Source organism: Erpetoichthys calabaricus, chromosome 2 (genome assembly GCF_900747795.2).
Source record: "Erpetoichthys calabaricus chromosome 2, fErpCal1.3, whole genome shotgun sequence".
In the NCBI taxonomy this organism is placed as follows: domain Eukaryota; kingdom Metazoa; phylum Chordata; class Cladistia; order Polypteriformes; family Polypteridae; genus Erpetoichthys; species Erpetoichthys calabaricus.
In genome coordinates this window covers 84182102-84203453 of record NC_041395.2, presented here as the reverse complement: position 1 = coordinate 84203453, position 21352 = coordinate 84182102, and the positions used below count along the sequence as shown (strand labels likewise).

General features: G+C 35.7%; 1 protein-coding gene across 1 annotated transcript in view; it reads right to left on the bottom strand.

The window, feature by feature from the left end:
* Positions 1-21352, bottom strand: part of otud7b (OTU deubiquitinase 7B) — a 142502-nt gene that overhangs the window by 11388 nt on the left and 109762 nt on the right. The window contains exons 7-11 of the mRNA XM_028794009.2: positions 7105-7217; positions 4611-4738; positions 3248-3397; positions 2773-2887; positions 2310-2394 (exon numbers count right to left, since the gene is read on the bottom strand). Coding sequence (XP_028649842.1) covers positions 2310-2394; positions 2773-2887; positions 3248-3397; positions 4611-4738; positions 7105-7217 — 591 coding nt within the window. The remainder of the gene's footprint in view (positions 1-2309; positions 2395-2772; positions 2888-3247; positions 3398-4610; positions 4739-7104; positions 7218-21352) is intronic.

The window sequence follows — 21352 nt, the reverse complement described above, 5'->3', positions numbered from 1 at the left end:
ACAGTTTTCTCAGCTCAAGTCTGTTTATCTGTGTGTTAGTTGCTTAGAGTTGTATAGAGTGAGAAGTCAAGCAAAATGACACCTTTTATAAATACTATATCGTTATTTGGAACACATGCATTTCATGTTTATGTAAACACATCATTAAAACAGAAACGTTTTTTCATGTTTTAGTAATAATTGACAAAATGTAGACATGAAGTGTAAAATGTGTTAAGCCTGAAGTCCAAATATCAAATAAACACTTTCACAAAAGGTACAAACATAACAGAACAACGGCGCTTCTATTCAAGACTATAACTGCAGAAAAAGAACCCGCGTTAGGGTGTGACATTGATACGCATTTGCTACGACCGCTTCAGTGGCACAACGGTATCAGCTGTTGACTGGTAATCAAAACTTCACGGGTTCGACCCCGGTCGAGTCCGTTTTGAGAAGTGAGCTGCTCTTATTCTTACTATCTTAGAATTAAAACATACATTTGATTTCAGTCTGTAACAGCTAGTGTAAATTTATGATACTTGTAAAGGTTAGCTTTGTTTTTTTTTTTATTCAGTTTTAGTCTCTTAGTCACATTCACTAAACCCACTTCAGTACGCGAGCAACTCTCCACACTACTGTTTACAGCTGAACGGTGTATGTGCTCAAAAAAAAAGTCTAACTGCATTCTCGTACCATTGCTTGCGTACTAAATGTCAGCAGGCACTTTTAATTCTGCTGGCACTGAAAATTCTGCTGTGGTAATTCTAGTGTTAAACTAAGTGGGTGTAAACAATGAGTCTATTTACGGAAACATACTTACAGAAACAAAGTGCAATTAATATCCATCCATCCATTATCCAACCTGCTATATCCTAACTACAGAGTCACGGGGGTCTACTGGAGCCAATCCCAGCCAACACAGGGTGCAATGCAGGAAACAAACCCCGGGCAGGAACCAGCCCACTGCAGAGCGAAGTGCAATTAATATGTGTAATAAATTTTGATTGGGCACTTTATTAGGAACACCTTCTTATTATAGAGCTACATCCTCATTTACCTTGAGAACAGCCTTGGAACCCAGAAAGTACCCGCAACACTACCTACAGATGGCAGCCAATGCCAACTCTAACCAACATGATCCCAAAGTTTCTGCAAAATAGCTACTCTACTCTGAATAGTATATTCTGTCTGTCATGGGCTTCCTGATGAACAAGGGGTCACCAAGCAGAAAAGAATGGCAGAGCACAAGGACTGGGTTGGGTATAGCCAAAGGAAAAAAATAAAACAAACACACCAATACTGGTAGTTGCGATCTGAGGCAAAACATTAAATCTTCCCAAGGATGCTACAGGGCAAGAAACTTGGCAAACGTCAGGGATATCTGACCCTTCATGTAGAGATATGCAACAGCCATGGAAGGCTGGCAAGAGGGCAGGAAATCTAGATGACAGAGGGAATCTCTTAGACATTAAATAATGTCTTTTAGTTATTTGTAAGAGCTGTATTTCACACTGAAAACTTAAATGGAATTATGTTTGATGACAATTCACTGAAAATACTGAAAGTGTGCTTAATAAACTGGTCACTTGACTTGTGTGCAAAGCATGGTTAAATCATACATCTTGGAGTCCTCTAAATCCACTTCAAGGTCCCGACGGACTGAAGCTTATCACAGCAGCATTAGATGCAGGGAAGTAACTAACTCTGGACACATTCATTCACTTCTGTCCACAGACGTGAAGCACTAACGCTTGATCAATAAAGTAGCTATGACTAATGAAATGCTTTAAAAATTATCCAGTCTACACTGAAATAGTAATTTACTTGTTCTTTGCATTACATCATTCCATGAACATTTTTACTTGTATACAAAGCTCAACCATCACTGTACTAATATGAAACTGAGATCTATTTCAAAACTTCAAAATCTGTTTTCCAAGCAAATGATTATCTTGATAAACTTAACCTGTTCGTTGAGAAAACTTGCACTGTTTTCAACATTTTACTTATGGATCAACTAAAAACATCTATCATTCTATGCGGCAAAACTAGCCATGCTACTTGCCTAAGATGGGTTGAAATCTACTGTAAGTAATCAACATAAACCTCTGCTTTAACATTTGCAGTGCTGTGTAAATGTCAGGTTGCTGAGTTTCTGTTATGTACTATTTGGTACAGGATTCATAAAAAAAAAATGCCAGTGTTAGTGATGAAGCAATTGATGGATAGCAGAGATACAGCAACCAGAAGAAATGTAGACAGACACACAGACACTTGTGCTTTTATTAAGGTAGATTATTTAAAATAAAAAAATGTTTACATTTTACCTGAGCTTCACACGGCAAAGGCAAAAACGTCACAGTCATATAGCTGTGCAACAAGCTCAATTTAGCCTCCAATGACAGTTGTACACTAGAAGCAAAGAAAGTAAAAAAGTAGATTATTTACAAAGGTCAAGGTAGCAATAAGCAAAGAACAGACAGACAGTACTTTGTCTTTTTAGCTTTCTAGTGCATAGATTGCCCCTCATTTCCATTATCTGACTACCTGGCTTTCTTGTAAAAATGTTGATTAAATAACACTATGTGTCATAACCCAATATAACAGTGCTATATTATGTAACACAATCTTACTAAACTGTACATATCATGCAATGATAAGATGAAAGGCAGCATTAAATCATGGATAAATATAAACTGCAAACTTTCCAGGAACAAATAATAAATGTTTAAGTAATATGACAAGAATATTTAGCATATTTAGTAATTACAAGGAACATGAACCCAATACCTGGCTAAACGTGAGGTGTTGCAATCATCTTTGCCCCATTCCCAGTCCCTGCCCGGGTCTACAGCAAAATGCACAGGAAGTAATTTGTGCTCAGAATCTGTTAGGGGGATCACCGCTGAATGAGAAATGAAAAAAATAAAAATTAACATTTCTCTGAAACATTTTGAACATAATGTAAATTAACTGTCATAACTAAACATATTAATGGTCTCTTCTGGGGAAGAAAATAATAAAATAACTTTTCATGCATTCTAATAAAATTCACAATACTTTCCATAAAAAAGTGCCTGACATTTGTGTCAGTAAACTTGCAGTATCACAACGTGAGACCTTCAGATACAGAAGGTTCGACCTTCCAAGGAACTAAATCTTCAACAACCTCTGTTTATTATTTTTACTATTGTACTGCCATCTAGTGCTTTCCCTGAATACTGTATTTAACCCTTGAACATAAAAAGGTGTCTGGTCATTCTACCTTGCTCTTTGCAGCTTTCATTCTGCTCCATAGACACAAGTGCTGAGAAGTGAGCTTGATCATATGCCAAGACAAGAGGTGACCGATGGCATTTGCTGGCTGGAACCTCCAGGGGCAGATAAATTCCTCCAAATGGGATCGGAGCGAAGGCTGTCACAAGATGAAGGAAAGATTTGTTAACAAAACATCTAAAGTATCTACTGTATAACCCAGAAAACTAAATAGCAGGATATATTATGATAAAAATGGTCCTGCTTTGTAGCCAGTGAAGCCTGGTTAGGCTCCAAACCCTTCAATCCTGAAATGGATAATTGTATAACAAAATGGAATGATCATTATGATGGATATTGTACAGTGGGGTTGTATTATAAAGTCATTGTTTTATATTTTTAAATGTATACAACCCTTGAAGCCTTGAACCACTGAATATAGAATTATATAAGAATAAAATGAATTTAATTCATTCAATGACCGAGAAACTGACTGGCAGAGCAAGGAACCAACATGCACAAAAAAAAACCTTGTGTTAGTTATTATGTCATAGAGGAGACTGCTAAAATCCAAGGCTCCACTCTCATGCATGGCAAATTTTAAAACATTTTAAACAAAACACAGGCATTGTGATTAGATACCTGAAATGTGAATTTTGTGACTCAGTTTGAGATTCTTCACTATTTGATATTGTTTACTATTGTTTAGTGAGGGTCTATAGTGAGGCCAACGATATCACGAAAACATGCAATTTCAAGGCCATCGCTACAAACAACATGGGGTAACAGAAGACAAAAAGAGGTTATTTCTGAATGGAGTATTGCTTAATACTCTCTGTTCTATCTAATTGGTGAGAACAAGACCACCCCACACCGATGCTTAGAACTTGTATTTTTATAGCATCTTCAGTTGCCAGTGAATATTTCATTGGCATTTCCTATATTTTTAGAGCAATTTTTAAATTGCATAACTTTTTCCAACAAAATAAATACAGGTGTGATTGTTCATGTCTACACAAAGACATATCTTCTGTCTATACACTTGGAAATTGACCTAGATATGAATAAACCCTTTGTGCTGTCTGCACTCAGGTGCTCACTTCTAAGCCAAATGCTTTGTTTAAATATTAAATGCTGGCACGCTCCAACTGAAACATTTCACACAATGCAATACTGACAAAAAACTTAAAATATGTACCTCATCGTGGATGTAAACAGATACATTAATTTATACAATATTGTAAAAGAATATTTTAAGGGATGATAATACATCATAATAAACTTTTAGAACAGATTAACCAGCCACTTATATTTCAAAACATAGGCACACACAAAGGAAGGAATTTAATTATAGTATTAAAACAAATGTGTACCTTCCCCTCCAGAGTCACGTAGCATTGTATCTGCCACTACTACAATAGGCCGTCGCAGGACATGAGCTAATACAAAAACATGGAACTCTTCTAAACTCTCATAAACTGGTTCCTCAGATGGTTCAGCTCTGTGGAAATGAACAAGAGAGAAGAGAGACTATATTGTACTGAAATACTTCCTTTACCTTTCTTACAGCAAAAGATTCACTTTAAGTTCTTAAAAATTAATAATAAATAAAATGACTTCATTAGATGGATTATGTAAAAATCACAGCACAAGCCACCAACATCTCAACCATAATCACTAGTTTAATGGACATTTTTTGGGTTTACCCAGGACAATGTTTTTGACAAATTAAATGTGCTTGGAAATTGTGAGCATATTGTTGCCTCCCAAATCATTCTCCTCTGCACTCCACAGTCCAGGGCATTTTTTGGGGCTAAATCCATTCTTCTCATGTCATCTACCATCTTTTTTTTTTTTTTTTTCAGCGCAGCTTTAGGTCCTGCTTTTATTGCAACGTTTGACTCACACAGTTCATACTACTTCTCACAAAGATTAAAAAAAAAAAAATCACTTAAGTGCCAAACAGGCTCCTTTTAGAAGACAGAATGGAGGACAGCTCAGAGTATCTTCTATGCACCTCCTACCCTCACCATCACTGTTGTGCCCCCACCTCCATTTGTACCTTTTCAGTAAAGGTTGTACTCTTTCTTCTTCAGAATATCCTTCACATCACTACATTTTATGCAACTACTTCCAAACACAACACATGTATTGGGCCAAGTCTCTTCCAATACCTTCACTGCATGGTAATGTCAGTCCCTCTTCTATACCTACTGCTTCACCTTTGTTTTTCTTGCAATTACATTACACCCCTTTGATTTCATGTTAGCTGTATATTTCAGAATCTTCTCCTTCACGTTTGCTTCAATTTCTGCTATCAATATGAGATTATTAGTATACAATGGCTCCCATGACTATCCTTCATGTATTTATCTAGTCATCAGCTTCCAGGACTATCACACACAGTAACAAACTCAGAATGGGTACTTGGTGCAGTCCCACCTCAAAACTCTCACTATCTAATTCAGCTGTCCCGACCTCATTGTTCTCCCTCATACAATGACATCCCTTTAGATACAAGCTTTGCCAATGTCCACCTTACCATCTCTCAAGGCACCCTGTCCAATGCCTTCTCCAAATCTAAAAATGCATACTACAGCTTCTTTCCTTTGGCCTAATGCTTTCCCTTTATTTGCCTAACAAAAATGTTTACATTTGTTGCTCCATAACCTCTACTAAATCAGCCTGTACTTGAATAACTTTGTGCCAAGCATAAACCACTTTTTTCATAATGTATTAAAATAATTCAAAATTATTTGAAGGTCAAATAAATTGTGCATATTATTAATGTGAAAACAATTTCAAAATGCAGGTTTAGGAAAGATTTGCTTCCAGTTTTTTGCTTTAATTAACTATACTTTAATGAAGTGACAGAACTTGCTTCTTGAGATTCCCACTTCATTTACCTTACAGATTCTCACTACCTTTATCATCACTTGTGGTTTCTGGGCCAAGAGTTAAAGGCCACAAGCCTCACAATATCTATAGTTTCTCAGTTTCAGTTACAACAACAATAAGCTTTAAAATGAACAAGGTATCAAAAGCCTTATGCAACAAGGTCTGTCTGCTTAGAAATTCTTCTTTTGAACTTGTGTATTTTTACCAAAAACATTATCATAGCCACTTTAAAAATAAAAAATTTGCTGAACACATTAAAGAGGATATGACCATTACAAATCATTTTGTCAGTTTTACTTTTTTTTTTGTTTTTTTTTTGTTTTAAAGCAAAAAAAGTGTGTTTTTGTCCTTCAGTTATTGCATTCTTGCTTCCTGAAGACAAATGTGATGGTTGCTGACTTCTTAGAGATTACGGATGCCACGGATGTTACAGAACTAACTTCCAAAAAACAGTAGATTATGTAGAAGAATGAACGTCAAAATTTTTTTTATTATTATGTATAAACCAAATTCAGGATACTGTAATAATATCTGTATTTCATTTGTATGCAAATAAAATGCACACTATAAATTAAAGAAAAAAACAAAAGTAAAACAGAGTAACAAACCTCCAAATATTATACACATGCAATTACATATTTCTTATTTTTAGTTCCATTTCACTTTCAAAATTGGAAAACTAACAGAACAGGTGGTTAGAACCTATGTCAAACTGAAGATGGTGCCAATCCATTGCAGCATCACTTAAACACACAGCCACATTTCTACTCACACTGGGCTAATTTCAAATCCCCAATCAACATAACACACATCTTTGGGAATAAGAGTGGAAAACTTAAATAGGGAGAATGTGCAAACTGAAAACAGACAACCACCTGGTATGCGGTTCAAACCCAGATCACTGGATCAGTGATGTATTAGTATTACTGTATTAAATAAGAGACACAATTAGAGTAATCGGATGCCTACCCTGGACAGTTACTGCCATTGTTACTGTAGTGTATCCGTGGTTCACTGGATGCTAGTTTCAGCAGCTCATTCCACTCTTTTTGCCACTCATCCTCAGTGTACACGAGTCCAGACTGAAACAGAAAAAGATGATTTGAAGTTAGATTAATTAAGTGAATCATCATTCTTCAGGCAAAATAAAAAGCCTAAAATATAAAAGTGAGCAATTCCAGTGTTTCTTATGAAACTTGTCAACAATATTTGAATCTTCTATGGTTTGTTATTTTTATTCATGTATATTTAATAATTTACTCAGGAAATTATGTTTTGTTAACAGAGAACTAGTGTAACCATATCAGATTGTCTTAAGTGGGTTTCATCAGTTTAACATTCACTGCATCTTGTGAAATCACAAATTAACCTTTTTGGTTCTTGCTCAAACCTTTGGAGATGTGCTCATTTTCAAAAGTGAGTCAAATATAATGAGGTGAAGAGAACAATTATTAGTAACTTAAAAATATACCATTATGAAAAATAATTTGCATAATATTATGTGCATAATAAAGTATATACTGTATCTAGCAGTTCCCAGCATTGCCTAAATCAAAACTGAGAAATGGAAATTAGTAAAACCCTACCCCTAACAAGAAAAAGTTAACAATCTATTAATATTACACTACAGGTTCGCAAGATTACAACACAAAATAACAAAAAACTAAGATACATTTGTTCTTCACTTTCTTTCTAAATCCAATACTGGACCCATCTTTCTATATAATACACTACCGTGGCTGTTTGTTTGTCTATCCAGGATTTTAAATCACCTGTAGCTCGCAAACCGTTTGACCTATTGACCTGAAATTTGGTACACATACTTCATGACACCTGCTATCTGCTTTTGGGGTGATGATTGACCTCCAAGGTTATTCCTCTTTTTTTTTTAATTTTATTGTAGAATCAACTCTTGGCAGTGGCCAGGAGGGCGGCCGTGTGGCACATTTGTACGGGTGCCGTTCTCATCCGTACCACCTTCGCTGCCACTTTCCCTACCTCTTCATATTTTAAATCATTCTTGAGGCAGATTTGAGAAGACTTAAGTGCCAGCTTAAGTGAAAAATTAAAGAAAACATACTAAGTAATTGAAACACAAACACTGACTTAATCAGTTTTATCGCGAAAGGATAACGACGAAAGAAGAGAAGAAGTGGGCCACCAGGGTGGAGAAAAGAAGAGCTGCTCAGGAAGCTGCAAGCGCATCAACCTCTGAGCAAATAAATGATAAATGTACAGAGAAAGAGTCTGAAAACTATGAATGCTCAACTCAAGTGTATTCACTGCATGTTATCATGCAGTGCGCCGTTACTGGTAGTAAATAAGTATAAATCTGCACGTTTAGAATTAAAACTGCAGGAAGCCTACACAAATATTTCCTCACAGAAAAGAAAAATGTCTGAGAATCGGTTGCATTTGTGAAGTATTACAGTATTGCCAAACAAAGCAGCAAATATCAAAAAAATACTTTAATTTACACATGCAGCAGAACAGAGGAGGTCTAAATGATGAGCATTAAAAACACATGAATTTAACATTTCTTATGAAAATTTAGATCCTGAAGTACATATACAAATCTGACACAATTGTGATTAAACGCAAAAACATGCATAAACAGAAGGGAGATCCCTACAGCATGACTTTAAACAAGTTTTCATGCATTACATATTTCTCAGCACATTCTTTGACTGATGCCAATATGAGCCTGATAGATGCCAGGATGTACTCTAGTGTTCAAAAGTTTGGAACAATGGTAAGAACGGCACTTAAAAGGATTATCACAAGATCAGGGTGCATCCATGTTAAAACACAAAAAGCTACAAGATTAATTAAAGGTTCTAAAGAAACATTTAATGAGGAGAGACAAGCCTGTGCAATTTCAATAACAGACAACAGTGGGCATAGCCAGCAAAAGTAATTACAATTCATTTGAAATCTTAAATGTTTGGAGCCAACTGCCTGTTTAGTTTTGGCAATAGTGATTTAAATCAAAGAAAGATTAAACAGAAAGAAAAAATGGGAACATAGAATAAGAATGCAAAATTCAAAAGCAACTTTGAATTTATGAAGCTTATCATAAGATTTAATTTCTTAACATTAATATAAAAGAACAAAAAATAAAAATAATGTAAGCATTAATATTAACTAAACGGAAAATGAATATATTCCTTTATACATTCAAACTAGCTTATGAAAGAAGTTAGATTTTTTTTTCCTGAATTGCAAGTGGCTTTATGTGACTTTTGAATCCACCAGTACACCACAATTAACTGATATGTGTTATAGAGCAATTTCATGAAAAATAATACATTTTCCAAAAAATATAATTTTCAGTTATGATTTTAATTTAAATTTAGCATATCAAAAAAGTAATTTCTTCTCCACTGCAAGAACTGTTCAATTGATAAAGTCTTTATATCAATGGTAAAAAAATTTTGAACCTTCTCAAATCCGCCCCATTCATTTTAGAAATTTGGTGTGCGGTGACAATTAGGCTAATCTGTATATTAAATTATAAATTTTTCCATTGTGTCTGCGCTATTCAGAGTTGACCACTCCCCTCCACATAGCTCACACAATCATTACTCCTACTACACACATCCTCTCTCCGTACAACCCCATGACACTCTAAATGCTGCTAACTCACACTTCAATGCAGTCAGTTATAATGGGAAGGCAGAAAAGCAAATGATCTATTCAAGAACATTGAATTTTACACTGCGATAGAAAAAGAGCATCAACAGCTGATAATGAACCTCGAAAAAAGGAAAAATGAAAAACAAAAAACAGCTGCATATAACAAAAATTAAGATCAAGAAGAATTGTCCAATAAACGAGGATAAGAAAAATATCTTGAACAACTTGCAACCTGAAATGCAAAAAAGCAGCATTTATAGAATGCAAGTAGGACAATAATTCATAAATTTGTTTTTGACAAGACGTTAATGAAATGTAATTTTTTTATGTGCTACTTTTTTACTTCTACTTTTGATAATATATTATTCAGTGGTATTTAAAATAGACAGTTGCAGTGAAATACTCAAGTAACTGATTTTCCATCTCTTCTATATACCATCTCTTTAAATATAACTGCTTTCTCTAACGGAGGGGCGTCTCGATGTCCTTTAAGCAGCTGAGCTGCAAAACAGGGTGTCCGTCCCCAGAGATTGGCGAGTGATTTAAGCAACTGTATATAAGCATGTGTTTACTGTATTTTTCTATTAAAAAAACATATTTCATGAATTTTCACAATGGTTGCTACACAGTTGACTCGAGGGGGCCCTAGTGTGTCACTCATAACTAAGATCATCTATGCTTCACAGATCAATATTTATCCCAAGTATGCATCACTGGCATACAATTTTTTAAAATGCCCTCACAGATTACTCTGGAATGAATCAATCACAAGCAAAGCAGATTTTTAAAATTAGAGAAAAAGAATACTTTTCTTAGCTACCATATATACTTGCAGATAAGCCAATCATCGAATTTTTAACCAAAATACAATGAAAAATGAATTACCCACAGATCAGTCGGCTGTGAAAATTTCAAATGAAATCGGTCCTGAAAAACATAACATTACAATACCTGAACACAATACTTATTTTATTGAAATGTGTTCAATAGTTGTGATGCCCGTTGCAATGCATTGTTCTTTGTAGACATTTTGAGAAGCCTGTGGCCATAATGTTTTTTTGAATGGGTACAACTGTCCATCAGAACTATGTACACATATAGTCTATGCACCAATGTTGTGGCATGTCAACCAGACCAAATGTGTTTGTACAGTTTCAGCACATACACTGGTGGTGACTCTATCAGGCAGTGTGAGTAGTCATTTGACCACAATTTCTTAAAATTATAGTAGATGTCCAGTATAACAGAAACTTAAAAATAATGTAGCACTCTAGTTTTAATCCAGTTATTTGCTACAGCTATTCTGAAACTATGATCTGGTGGTGCAGCAGCTAATGATCATGCTGTGAGTCTTCAGGGGCTTGTGTCTGAGAATAAAAAAAGGGAATGGATGTTATTTACTTCACCACTAAATTTGGCTGTGTTTCTGGTCAGTTTAATGAAGGTTCCTATAAAGACTTAGGGTTCAATAACAAATGCTAGCCAGTGAAATGTTCAGCTTTTCATATTAAAGAAGAAAGAGTAACATAAATGTAATGCGTCAATGATATTTGTATTGTAAGTAATGAGTAATATAACTAAGTTACTTTTAAAAGTCATGTTACACAACACACAGTGCATGACTTGCTTTAATAATGATGCAACTCGGTTATGAGAACAAGTCAAAGGAGATTATGCTCAAGCTTTACAATGCACTGGTGAGGACTCATCTAGAGTACGGTGTGTGCACTTTTAGTCTCCAGGCTACAAAAAAAAGACACTACAAAAAGTCCACAGAAGAACAACTAGGCTGATTCTAGGACTGCAAGGGATGAGTTATGAGGAAAAATTAAAAGAGCTGAGCCCTTTCAGATTAAACAAAAGGAGATTAAGAGGTGACATGATTGAAGTATTTAAAATTATGAAGGGAATTAGTACAGTGCATCGAGAACACAGGGACACAGTTTGAAACTCCTAATGGTAAACTTCGTACAAACATTACGTGAGGAAAAACTTACCAGAGAACCATAGAATAATCATGGAATAAATTACCAAGTAGTATAGTACAGTAGACAGTACAACAGTAGGGACCTTCAAAACTAGACTTAATGTTATTCGGAAAGAGTTAAGTAAAAAGAACTGGCACGCTTTGTTGGCCTGAATGGCTTATTCTCATTTAAGTTTTTCAAATGATTTAGAGAAAAGCCAAGCAAAATGACACCTTTTATTGGCTAACTAAAAAGATTACAATATGCAAGCTTTCGAGGCAACTCAGGCCCCTTCTTCAGGCAAGAAGTAATCTTGATGATTACATCTTGCCTGAAGAAGGGGCCTGAGTTGCCTCGAAAGCTTGCATATTGTAATCTTTTTAGTTAGCCAATAAAAGGTGTCATTTTGCTTGGCTTTTCTCTACATTCATAATGGCTAACACGGTACAACACCCTAGTACTTCAAATGATTTAATAATCTACTGTACATGTGGCGGCACAGCGCTAAGACTTGGTATGAGGGTGACAGCACATGTTGGCTATACAAATGAGGACTGCCAGCAGGAACAGTGGAGGAGTATGAGCAGCTGGCACGAACCAATGAGCAAAGGGATGATGCTGCTTGGAGAGGTATGAGAGAAAGGTAGGGAGATGGCGAACCTCAAACATAGTTGAGTGTTGTTTTCATTAAAAAGTTGTTGCAAGACAGAAAGAGAAACAGAAGGGTAAGCAGTGTTTTCTGGATCAGACAAAATGCTGGGAGTGAAGATGTGCAAGAGTGGACAAGGAAAAATAACAGTCCTTCTAATGGGAACTAGCAGAAGCCTGTGCAGCTCTGTAAAGGCGTTCCACACAGCCAGAGAGGAGTGTAACACAAATACAGTGTAGGAGTGTAACATTGCACAGTTCAATACGTTATTTCCCTAGAATTAGTTCTGTCTAGCAGATCCTTGCTTCTTCCCTCATTTTGAACCTCCTACCCTTATAAACTGTTCTTTTCCTATTTAAGCACATTCTTTGACTCATGTATTTTCCTGTGAAGACATCACTACAATATTTTTTCAAATTTTGTAATACTTAGAGTGAGATCCTTGTACCATTCTCAAGATAAAAGTCTACTTGGGTAGTTTCATCATTATGTAAGGTATCCTTGCGTCCTTCCATGTTAGCGCTAAATTTATGCAGTAAGCATAATTTATGTCTCTAGCATTTTTGCAGTGTTTATAACTTTTCTATCTCCTGTGAACTTTCCTTTACCCAATATACAAAATGAGAGAAAACAGTAGACTTACATTGTACTACGAGCTGAGGATGATTCTATGATGAACTGGTCTTAGCACATATTTACAGCAACAAGACTATCTTTTGGGTTTAGTGCGCTGCTGTGCGCCCCAGAGTTGTGGGCTCTGCTGCACTGAATCAAGAGTAAGGCCAAGTGCAGCTGCAGTGGGCTTATTAGAGTCAAAGATGTGGAACAAAGTTACATATTTCCTGAGCAGGTTAAATGGACTTTGTACGGTGGGTAATGTTACAAAATTAATTCTGCATGCATTATACAAGAAAATGCATATACTGTATATGCCATTTTAAAAATTTTGGAATACTTTATATTTATATTTGGACTGAATTATAGCATGATGCTGAATCAAATAGATTTACCTGAATGCTACAGGAAAAAAAGCAATGCATGCAAATATTTATTTTGCATAATAAATTAAACAGATATATATAACATATTTAGCCATTTCTTCAGCAGTGCCTGAAGTGGAATAAATAAGTACCACTACTCTATGATTTTTTTGGTTTCCTTGTCCTCTTCCTGATGCACTGCAAAGTTAACATTACTTCTTAATTGAGAGCTTGTGTTCATCTTGGAATTTTGATCTCTATGATATACACACATTAGATCGGACAGTTTGGGGGTTTGGGCTCCCCTTCAAGGTAGAGCGGGAGATGCTGGTACAGTTAGGTCCATAAATATTTGGACAGAGACAACTTTTTTCTAATTTTGGTTCTGTACATTACCACAACGAATTTTAAATGAATCAACTCAAATGGAGTTGAAGTGCAGACTTTCAGCTTTAATTCAGTGGGGTGAACAAAACGATTGCATAAAAATGTGCAGGCAACTAAACCATTTTTTTAACACAATCCCTTCATTTCAGGGGCTCAAAAGTAATTGGACAAATTAAATAACTGGAAATAAAATGTTCATTTCTAATACTTGGTTGAAAACCCTTTGCTGGCAATGACAGCCTGAAGTCTTGAACTCATGGACATCACCAGATGCTGGGTTTCCTCCTTTTTAATGCTCTGCCAGGCCTTTACTGCAGCGGCTTTCAGTTGCTGTTTGTTTGTGGGCCTTTCTGTCTGAAGTTTAGTCTTCAACAAGTGAAATGCATGCTCAATTGGGTTAAGATCAGGTGACTGACTTGGCCATTCAAGAATTTTCCACTTCTTTGCTTTAATAAACTCCTGGGTTGCTTTGGCTGTATGTTTTGGGTCATTGTCCATCTGTATCATGAAACGCCGCCCAATCAATTTGACTGCATTGAGCTGGATTTGAGCAGACAGTACGTCTCTGAACACCTCAGAATTCATTCGGCTGCTTCTGTCCTGTGTCACATCATCAATAAACACTAGTGTCCCAGTGCCACTGGCAGCCATGCACGCCCAAGCCATCACACTGCCTCCACCGTGTTTTACAGATGATGTGGTATGCTTTGGATAATGAGTTGTTCCACGCCTTCTCCATACTTTTTTCTTGCCATCATTCTGGTAGAGGTTGATCTTGGCTTTATCTGTCCAAAGAATGTTTTTCCAGGACTGTGCTGGCTTTTTTAGATGTTCTTTAGCAAAGTCCAATCTATCCTTTCTATTTTTGAGGCTTATGAGTGGCTTGCACCTTGCAGTGCACCCTCTGTATTTACTTTCATGCAGTCTTCTCTTTATTATAGACTTGGATATCAATACGCCTACCCCCTGGAGAGTGTTGTTCACTTGGTTGGCTGTCTTCCGTGGACGTCCAGGTCTTTTTGCGTTGCTGAGTTCACCAGTGCTTTCTTTCTTTCTCAGGATGTACCAAACTGTAGATTTTGCCACTCATAATATTGTAGCAATTTCTCGGATGGGTTTTTTTCTGTTTTCGCAGCTTAAGGATGGCTTCTTTCACCTGCATGGAGAGCTCCTTTGACAGCATGTTGTCTTTTCACAGCAAAATCTTCCACATGCAAGCACCACACCTCAAATCAACTCCAGGCCTTTTATCTGCTTAATTGATAATGACATAACGACGGACTTGCCCACACCTGCCCATGAAATAGCATTTGAGTCAATTGTCCAATTACTTTTGAGCCCCTGAAATGAAGGGATTGTGTTAAAAAAATGCTTTAGTTGCCTCACATTTTTATGCAATCGTTTTGTTCACCCCACTGAAGTAAAGCTGAAAGTCTGCACTTCAACTGCATCTGAGTTGTTTCATTTAAAATTCATTGTGGTAATGTACAGAACCAAAATTAGAAAAAAAGTTGTCTCTGTCCAAATATTTTTGGACCTAACTGTATATCAGAGAGTAAAATGGAATAAAGCTGGTATAGCATACCATTGTGTAACAGCTAACTTCAAGCCCTGATCACCAGTAAAAAGATGCAAAGTCAGTGTCCCTAATTAAGAAATCTATTCTGTGTTACACTTCTAGTGTTTAGAATCTTATTCCAACATTTTAAGACAGCAACATCCAAAGTGCACTTTTTGGCAAAAGTTTTGTTAAGGTTTGCAACTTATTCTATTGTAACTTATTCACACAACAGAATTTATTTTCCAGATATAGAGTACATATTCTGAAAAAGAAAGACAAGCCCTTTTTTGTTATGTGGAACATGAATATTCCGTGAAGTATGATGAAGTTAGTGCTGGGCGGTATACCGGTTCATTCTGAAAACCGTTTATTTTTTTTATGATATGGATTTTTCTTATACCGGAACACCGGTTTAAATTGCCTAAACGACGTTCGGAACATGGCACAGTGGGAAACTGTTCAAGTGGGGACCTTTTTCACTGCTACACCGCTAAACACAGATTTGTTGCACTAGGGCTCTTTTTCACTGCTACACCACCAAATAGTGGGCGGTAGCATAGGTATGCCGCGTGGTGAAAATGGACAGAGAGCCGAAAAAAAGCAGTCACGTCTGTCGCCTGGAGATGATTTAGTTTTAAAAGGTCAGATGTGTAAATTCTGTTTCTATACTACTGGATAATACTGCAAGCCAAGTTGTACTTGTTTTATTTGTTTTCAATTCAGTGTAATGTACCTGGGTACTGTGTAATAGTGTGATGACATTTTGACTTTAATCTCGACATTTCCACTTTAATCTTGACGCTTATGACGAGAATAAAGTCGACATGTTGACTTTATTCTCGTAATTTGTCATTAAAGTAGAACATCGTAAACTAAACTTCATCATAAAATGAATATTTAATTTACTAGATTTTCTCAAACCCCGTCATAAGTTATATAGCACATTAAATGCTTTGTGTTAAGTGATTCGTTCAGAGATGGGCGCAACTCTGAATAGATGGCATAATTAAACATGTATAACGAAGATATTTTTAAAGTTCTGAACACTCCGTGGGCTAAGTTTATAACTCGTTTTAATTTCACAAAGACGTTTATCGTTTGGTGATTGGTTATGTGGTGAAAGAAAAAGGAAGGATAGGAACTGGGGTTTTGGTAGCCCACGTCAGATAGAGACAGCATGCATGTAATAAAGATAGCCCGCTCAGAAGAACATGCATTGAATTCTGTGTTCGTGTCTCCGACCAGCAGATCACAAACCCAACATTTACACAATATTTAAGTTAAACCTGTGCGATAGTTATTCATACATCCAGTTTTTTGGAGCCTCGTCACACCTGCCATAAAGTTCTCTACACTGAACATACACCTGGGGACCCCTTACTGCGAGGGAGCAGCACTATCGCCTCACTACCGTGCATGTGTAATACCTGCTTTAATGCATTTCATCATGAAAATGATATCAAGTATTTATCTTAGCATTCTAAATTTTCAGAAAGCAGGAATATCATGAAGTGAATGGATTCTGTATGGTGATCACTGTCTTCTCTTAGTGCGGAGGAAGTCAGTTTAAGAAGCGTAGTGATTAACCACTGGGTCGGGGAGTGTAACACAAAGCATTTAATGTGCTGCATTAATTTATGACGGGGTAAATTAAGTAATTGATTAAACATTGATTTTAGGAAGAAGTTTAGTTTACGACATTCTACTTTAATTATGAAGTAAACTATGAGAATAAAGTGGAAATGTCGGCTTTAATCTCAACATAAACGGCGAGAATAAAGTGGAAATATCGACTTTAATCTCGACATAAACGGCGAGAATAAAGTGGAAATGTTGACTTTGTTCTCGACATATAGTTTGTTTTTTTCTTCCCAGTATAGCTTAGCTTGAAGCAAGGTCCATATTAATGCAGTTTGCCTAAATGATGGTTCAGCTGGTAAAGATGTCATCACCAAGTTGCACTTGTTGTATTTTATTTTAATTTGGTGAATACTGTGTAATGCACCTGGGCTTGAAGTCTTGAAGTAATAGTGCAACTATCAGTAATAATACTATTATTTATTTTATTGTTATTATTTATTAGTTTAAATATTATGCAGTTTAATGATGATAAAGTTGTTTAAAAAGTCACTTTTAATGTGTCAGTGGACAGAGATTGTTAACATTAACAGAAAGTGTAGTTGGTTTACAAAAAATATTTACTATTTATTCCTTTTCTAAGACATATATTCGGTGCAATACAATTTTTGACAAGCACTTCTGGATATTTTACTAAGTCTAAATGCCTCTTTGTATGGTTGAAAATATGTTGTCAAAATTAGTTTGTTTTTGCAAAATTTGTTCAATAAAAAGGTTCTATATTTTGACTGCATCTGTCATGCAATGTGATACCTTCTCCATTAGTGCCACCCCCTTGAAAACTATCACTTTATGGGGCAATGCAAAACTGAATTAATACTTGTGTGCACATTAAAATGTTTTTTTTTTGTACAATGTACAATACTCTTGACAGTGGAATAGGTTATTCTTAGCCAGTAATTGCAGTGGAAAATGTGGTTAACATCCACTCATGCATGGGGAAAAAAATACCGTCGAATACCGTGAAACCGGGATAATTTAGAAAAATACTGTGATATAGAATTTTGGTCATACCGCCCACCCCTAGATGAAGTTATACCTGATTAAATCAAAGTAGCAAAAAACTGTCAAAAATGAGAATGTGTTAAGAGGATTAAATTCATGCTAAAGGTACAAAACTGCTTTAAGGTACTTTAACATCCAGGCAAACTGATCAATAAGTGAATGTTGTTCACTTGAACAATAGCATTCAGAACTGAGCAAGGTAAATCAACAATGTATTTATAAAAATGAATTGTCATAAGAACATTCACAATACCTGAGAAGGTTCTGTGCAATACAATTGTGGCTGCGGTACAGATATGGATGGATGCTTTATAAATGAGAACGTAGAATAACCACAGCCGTAAATGCTATTTAATTTTACTGCCTATGAGAAAACATAGCCATTACAACACTGGCCTTTGCACCTAATATCCAGGACTGCAAAAAAAGAAAACTATTAAAAATTAATTATTTATAAAATTCACAAGATGCCTCTTTTGACCTTAATAATGTACATACAGCATAGGTTTCTTCATAAGCTTAAATGAAACAAAAAAACACATCATGAAAAACATGACATCAAACAGAGCCCAAAGAATGAGATGCTTTATATTTTAAGACACTTATTATTGATTCATATAGTAACCTAAATTATACTATTACTCAATCGGTTTTTCTCATTTAGTGTAATTAATTTTAATATATTTTGGCTTGTACAGCGCTACACTGTTTTTATGTCATCAGATTTTTTTTATTTTATTTTTTTTTTTGGTGTAACTAACCAACCATGAAATTACAAGAAAAATCAATCACCAAGGATAAACAGTAATAACAAACAGGACACAAAACAAAATTCTCATTTCATTTTTGTGGAATTTAATGTAAATGTAAGGTATTCTGCTTAGGAAGTAGAAATATAAGATTTGAACACACAATCTGAAACTTGAAAATATATCTTATATGAAGGAACAAAGAATTACAGTAAATTTGTCACTACATCAGCATAGAGTACAGAAGCAATAAAGAAGATTAATAGGATGTTAGCTTATATAGCCCAATGTGCAGAATACAAGTTACAGGAAGTAATGCTCAAGTTGTATAATGGATTATTGCAGTATCACCTGCAGTACTGTGAACACTTTTGTTTTCATATTACAAACAACATGTAGTAGCGCTATAGCAAAGTCCAGAGGAGGATGACTGCTCTAATTTCAGGATTGAGAGGTATAAGCTATTAGAACAAATGTATGAAAAACTGATGACGTAATTGAAATGTTTAAAATAATAAAAGAAATTAGTACAGTGGATCCCAGCTGTTATTTTAAAATAAATTGTTTGAAAAAAACATGGGCATGTTGTTGGAATCCTATTAATAGCAAATTTCACACAAATGTTAGAAACTTTTTCTTCACACAGATAAATTACCAGGTGGAATGGTAGACAGTAGAGCATAGGGACCTTCAAATCTCAACCTGACAATCTGGATGAATAGGACTGGTGAGCCTATTGCGCTGAATAGCTTGTTCTCATCATAATTGTTCTATTGTTCCAAATAAAAAAGTATACATGGTGCGATGTTATCCAAAGTTTCCAAAGATGTAATGTAGAAACACTACTGTCCTACGATGCTGACCTCAGTTTAACTAAAAGATTGACAGTTAATAAAAGTACACAAAATGTAGCCAGCAGTGATATTTCAGTTCTGATATTAATTGTAGTTTTAGTTTTTATTTTATTTTATAAAATTCATTTTTATTTTTATTTCATTCTAGTTTTCAGTGGAGTCAACAATTTTTATTTTTATTTAGTTCTGTGTTTTAGTTTTTATTTTATTTAGTTCTGTCCTTTTTACATAATATTAGTACAATTTTAGTTTTTTTTTTCTGTTGCAAGACCACAAATGCTGGCCTACACATATTTCAATTGAAGTTATGTTTCAGTCAACAAAATACACTCACAGTTCACACTGCCGTTAAACACATCTTGACTATCAAAGATCAAACAGATTAAGTGGCCTAATGAGTTTAGTCAGCAAGATCAAATGGTTAAACACAAGAAACCAGTCTGTGCAAGCAGGTTGCTGTTAAGCTTTAAACAAGCACGCATTTCGAGAGATTTGTTCACGTTGCAACGACGTCCGTTGCACAGATAGCCACATAGTGAAAACATTCGCTTGACGAATGCTTGTAATGCAGGTGCACAGGCAAGGTTCTCAGCCACTGGCGCCAGTAGACTGTATGTTGACAACTTTTGCTGGTAGTACTGAAGCAGTGACGTGTGGTGAGGTTCATGGCTGGTGAGGCACTGACTCCTTCAGAGTCAGAGTTACAAATATATGAACCCAAAGAGTAGCTTATTCACTATTCAACTGGCAGCATGCACATTGCCTACTGGTTATGATTCATATCTCATCAGCATTCATTACACACACATAGGTAAGAACAGTACATTTATAGCGGCGAGAGAGAGAGCAGAGAGAGCGCATTTGCTCTGCACCCTCCATGTGTTCTACATTTGGCATTGCAATTTCACAATTCATACTCATTCAATACAAATGAAAGTATAGAGTGGTGTACAAAAAAAAAAAAAAAACGGATTTCAATTTTCACCTTAATTGAAATATTTAGTTGTTTTTAAAAGCTTTTAATTCTGATGCTTAATCAATTTTAATACAGTCTGTTCAACAAAAATTTAACAAGAAAAACAATACAATATTTTATTTAAGGTCAAAATTTAGTCTTTAAATATTGGACTTTTTTTCTTAGTCTGATCCCATATTTTATAAACTTGAAAACCATTTATCGTCTTACCTTTATTTGTAAATGAAGTCCATGTGCCTATACTTGTCCAAGAAAATCTCCCTCACTTTCTTGCAAAAGTCCTCCTTATTTTCCTTTAGTTTTAAAAGTCTTAAACTTCCATTTTGGCAATTAGTTGGAAGAAAAAATAAAATAAACGGACTGCTGCAGTGCACTTGACTTTCTGATATCGCTAACTTATTGGCACCCAGAGCCTCTGCATAGAAGTACAGCAGCAACGAGCAAATGTTGGGCTCACATCCACCCACTTCGGTGCGGCACGTTACTGTCTGCCTCACCTTGTGCCTTTTCACAGAGGTTTTATGTCCGATCAGCAAGACTAAATATGTCACACACATTCATTAAAGATATTAGCCAGATTGTGAAAAGTCAAGGTGTATAATAAACGTGTCTGCAAACATTATATTGGGGACACACAGAGAAACAGCAACAGGCATGCGCCAATTGCATGCATCAACACAGTGTGTTAGTGATAGTGCAGTCTGAAGTGAGGCTCGGCTCACTGCTACTGCACCTCACGTTTCTCCCCTGTATTTGATCAGGAAATGGGCAAATTCAGCGATTTTGACTATAAAAATGATCAAAATTATTGGTAT